Source organism: Parasteatoda tepidariorum, chromosome 9, assembly GCF_043381705.1.
Source record: "Parasteatoda tepidariorum isolate YZ-2023 chromosome 9, CAS_Ptep_4.0, whole genome shotgun sequence".
Classification (NCBI taxonomy): Eukaryota; Metazoa; Arthropoda; class Arachnida; order Araneae; family Theridiidae; genus Parasteatoda; species Parasteatoda tepidariorum.
Genome location: NC_092212.1, coordinates 71,693,096 through 71,697,364, shown reverse-complemented (window position 1 = coordinate 71,697,364; position 4,269 = coordinate 71,693,096). Strand labels below are relative to the sequence as shown.

The 4,269-nt window shown below is 36.1% G+C and overlaps 1 protein-coding gene across 1 annotated transcript; it reads left to right on the top strand.

Annotated features, from left to right (window-relative positions):
* The first annotated feature begins 727 nt into the window (after positions 1–727).
* Positions 728–3,920, top strand: LOC122269300 (uncharacterized). Its single transcript, XM_043041635.2, has 2 exons — positions 728–988; positions 1,647–3,920. The coding sequence occupies exons 1-2, from the start codon at positions 728–730 to the stop codon at positions 3,918–3,920; spliced, it is 2,535 nt and encodes an 844-aa protein (XP_042897569.2).
* The last annotated feature ends 349 nt before the right edge of the window (positions 3,921–4,269 follow it).

Here is a 4,269-nt window from a genome sequence, read left to right as displayed (position 1 = left end):
TAAATATTTTTTTAGTTTGTTTTGATAGACATATAATTTAATAGGGAGCAGGAAAAAGAGTCGTTGAATAGAATTTGTAATTTCGTGTTATTATTGTGTTTGTAGAATTTTGAAGTGTGCATTTTAAAAATGTAAAAAACTACACATTTTGTAGATTCAGTGCGGAATTGAAGTGAGTATTTTTTATAATTTTAGATTGAATTTATACGTGCGTTGGTTAACAACCACTGTAACCTATAAATTTATTTGTGAAGCTAATTGATTTCATATAAAACTTTTTCAATTGTTTTTATTTAAAATTTCTTATTTGAAGCAGTAAATAAAAAAAGCAAAAAAATAAAATTACGAATTTTTTATCTAAAATTTGGTACAATAAATCTTTTCAGTCCTGTTACTTAATTAAAATATGATTTTCAATAAATTACTCATATTTTTTATGTACTATTTTACAGTAATTTGTTTTACAAAGAAATGCCACGTCTTCGTGGAAGAGCAAGAAATATTGTTCGACGTACTCGAAACGCTCAATTGGTCCATGATCATCGATTGAATAGAACAGTTGAAGAACACTTGACGTATAATGTGAATTTAAGAAATCAAGTTGCATCTTCACGTGAAAATGAAAATTCAGAGCAACGCAATCAACGTCTTCGTGCAAATGCATTAAGACAACGAGAGACATCGCCAACGAGCGACCAACGAAAACAGAGAACGTGACCAACGGCGAATGCAAGATAATCGATCATTGATACGAGCATCACTTAATCGTCTTGCATTTGAATATGACCCTGAAATAGACTATTCGTCACATCCACTATTCTTAATCGGTAGCATGGACAACGAGTGTCAATATTGTCATGCTTTAAAGTACAAAGGTGAATCGCCTGGTTTATGTTGCGCATCTGGAAAAATTTCACTTCCACCGTTAAATCCACCACCGGAACCTTTGAAAACATTATTAGCTGGAACCGGAAAATTCGGAAAATTCGTGAATTCAATTCTTGCTTTCAAATGACATCATTTGGAGCAACAAAAATTGTTCATAATGAGGATGGTCGTAATTTTGAGTCTACATTTAAGATTCAAGGTCAAGTGTACCACCAAATTGGTTCATTGCTTCCAATGCCTAATGTTGATCCAAAATTCTTACAAATTTACTTTATGGGCGATGAGGAGCTACAAACTCATACACGATGCGTATACAACCATATAAAGCAGATGGAGGAACGAGAAATTCTGTACATTTTGGAAACGTTCTTGCGAAACCTTTACCAATTGATACGATTGTTCAAGACTCTTTCCAACAGACTGCAAAACGACAACTACGCCATTGTTATTTAAGCAGACAAAGTGCCCTATGGAGAGCACGCAGGCACATATAATGTTCCAACTGTTAATGAAGTTGCAGTTGTTATGGCTGGTGACCCATGTGAACGTCGAGATATTCGCATACAACGCAGAGATAATACAATATAAATAATTCAAGACAATAATCGTTCTTACGATGCACTGCACTATCCGTTGATATTTTGGGAAGGAGAAGATGGATATCATTTAATTATTAAACAAAGGAATCCAACAACAGGCACAACTTATAGATTATTTTATAATTTTTTTTGAACCAATTATTTCTGTTTATCTTATAGATAGTTTTATTTATAGGTGAAGAACTAATCGAGAAAGTTGGTGCGATGAACTTCTACGCATACCGGTTGATGATTCGTGAAAATGAAGATAATAACATTCTCCGATGCAGACAGCTATTTCATCAGTACATTGTTGATATGTATGTAAAAATCAAAAGTGAGAGATTGCGTTATATAAAATTTAATCAAGCGAAACTTCGTTCTGAGGAGTACATTCATTTACGTGACGCCATAATTGGTAACGTAGATGAAACGAATGATATCGACAACATCGGTACCGCATATATTCTTCCATCATCATACATTGGTAGTCCGCGTCATATGCAAGAATATATTCAAGACGCCATGTCTTACGTACGCGCATACGGCCGACCAGATCTTTTTATCACATTTACGTGTAATCCAAACTGGGATGAAATTAAAAATTTGCTGTTATCAGGTCAAACATCGATGCATCGCCATGATATCATTGCACGTGTGTTCAAACAAAAATTGAAATCTCTGATGAAATTGATTACACATCACTCGGTATTTGGTGAAACACGATGTTGGCTTTATTCTGTTGAATGGCAAAAACGAGGTTTACCTCATGCGAATATTTTGATTAGGTTGGTGGACAAAGTACGCCCAGAAGAAATTGACGAAATTATTTCAGCGGAAATTCCAAATCCGAATGCTAATCAAAAATTGTTTGACATTGTGACTACTAATATGATCCATGGTCCATGTGGTACTCTCAACATGATGTCACCATGTATGGATAATGAAAAATGTACGAAACGATTTCCTAAACTATGCCAAACTGACACTATAACCAATATCGACGGTTATCCATCTTACCGTCGTAGAGATGTAGACAATGGTGGTCAATTATATGAATTGCGTCTATCAAACGGTGTAAGAGTTGACATCGATAATCACTGGGTGGTTCCATGCTCACCATTGCTGTACAAAACCTATGAAGCACACATAAACGTTGAGTTATGCAGTTCGGTGAAGTCTATCAAGTACATTTGTAAGTACGTTCATAAGGGCAGTGATAATGCTATATTTGCTGTTCAAAATGTAAATAAGAATTACGAAATAACACATTATCAAATGGGACGATACATAAGTAGTAATGAAGCTATTTGGCGAATTTTTACATTTCCTATACATGAAAGGGATCCTGCTGTTGTACATTTGGCTGTGCATCTTGAAAGTGGACAGCGTGTTTATTTCACAGAACAGAATGCACTACAAAAAGCTTTAACAGCTCCAAAAACAACTCTTACTGAATTTTTCAACCTTTGTAATCGACAAGATATTGTTGGTGAATTTGCAAAGACATTAATGTATACTGATGTTCCTAAATGTTTTACATGGAATAAACAATCAAAAAGTTGGGAACCACGGAAACGAGGCACTCCAGTCCCAGGATTTGCCGACATAGTTATGACAAATACTTTAGGACGATTATATACAGTTCATCCTAAGCAACGCGAATACTTTTTTCTGCGTTTGTTATTGGTTAACGTTCCTGGACCGACATCCTTCCAATACTTGCGAAAAGTCAACGGTACTTTATACGGCACTTTCCTTGATGCGTGTCGTGAGTTACATTTATTGGAGGATGATAACCATTGGGACCTCACACTTGCAGATGCAGCACTGAGATCATCTCCACAGCAAATTCGTCAATTATTTTCAATAATATTGACAGCGTGTTTTCCGTCTGAAGCATCTGCTCTGTGGAATAAATGTAAAGACTCAATGAGTGAGGATATTTTGCATCAGATTAGAATTACTAATCAAAATCTCAGTATTGAATTCTCCACAGAAATATATAAGGAGGCATTAATAATGATTGAGGATATTTGTATTCTTATTTCAAACATGCCACTCATAAATTTTGGCATGCCAGCTCCAATCCACCAAGCAGCAGATATCATCAACAGCGACGTTCAACGTGAACACCAGTTCGATATGACTTCTCTGGCTACTTTTGTTGCTAACAATGAACGATTGCTTACTGCTGAGCAACGAAATATATATGATCAAATTAACGTGTCAATTGCAGCACAGCAAGGTGGATTTGTTTTTCTGGACGCACCAGGTGGCACTAGTAAAACACTCCTCATCTCACTAAAACTTGCGCTCATTCGATCTCAAAATCATATTGCATTGGCAATTGCTTCATCAGGCATTGCAGCAACCTTACTTGATGGTGGACGGACAGCGCATTCAGCACTTAAATTACCTTTGAATATTCATACCAATCCCGAAGCAATGTGAAACATAAAGGAGCATTCAGGCATGGCTGAAGTTTTGAGAAAATGTAAAATTATTATCTGAGATAAATGTACAATGGCCCACAAGCATTCGCTTGAAGCTCTCGACAGGTCCCTAAAAGATATCAAAGATAATACTCGGCTTTTTGGTGGTGCTCTACTGCTGCTGTCAGGTGATTTCAGACAAACATTACCCCTCATTCCACGTGCGACATATGCGGACGAAATAACCGCATGTTTGAAAGAATCTTATCTGTGGCGAAAAGTCAGTAAATTATGCCTTACTCTTAATATGCGTGTTCAACTTCAAAATGATCGATTAGCGTCAAGATTCTCTGAACAACTGTTAGACA

Excerpts from the sequence above, each read along its gene's own strand:
- LOC122269300 (XM_043041635.2), top strand. The coding sequence starts at position 728 with ATGCAAGATAATCGATCATTGATACGAGCATCACTTAATCGTCTTGCA. Across the intron at positions 989-1,646 it reads CCGGAAAATTCGGAAAATTC|ATAGTTTTATTTATAGGTGA; the intron begins GTGAATTCAATT and ends TTTATCTTATAG.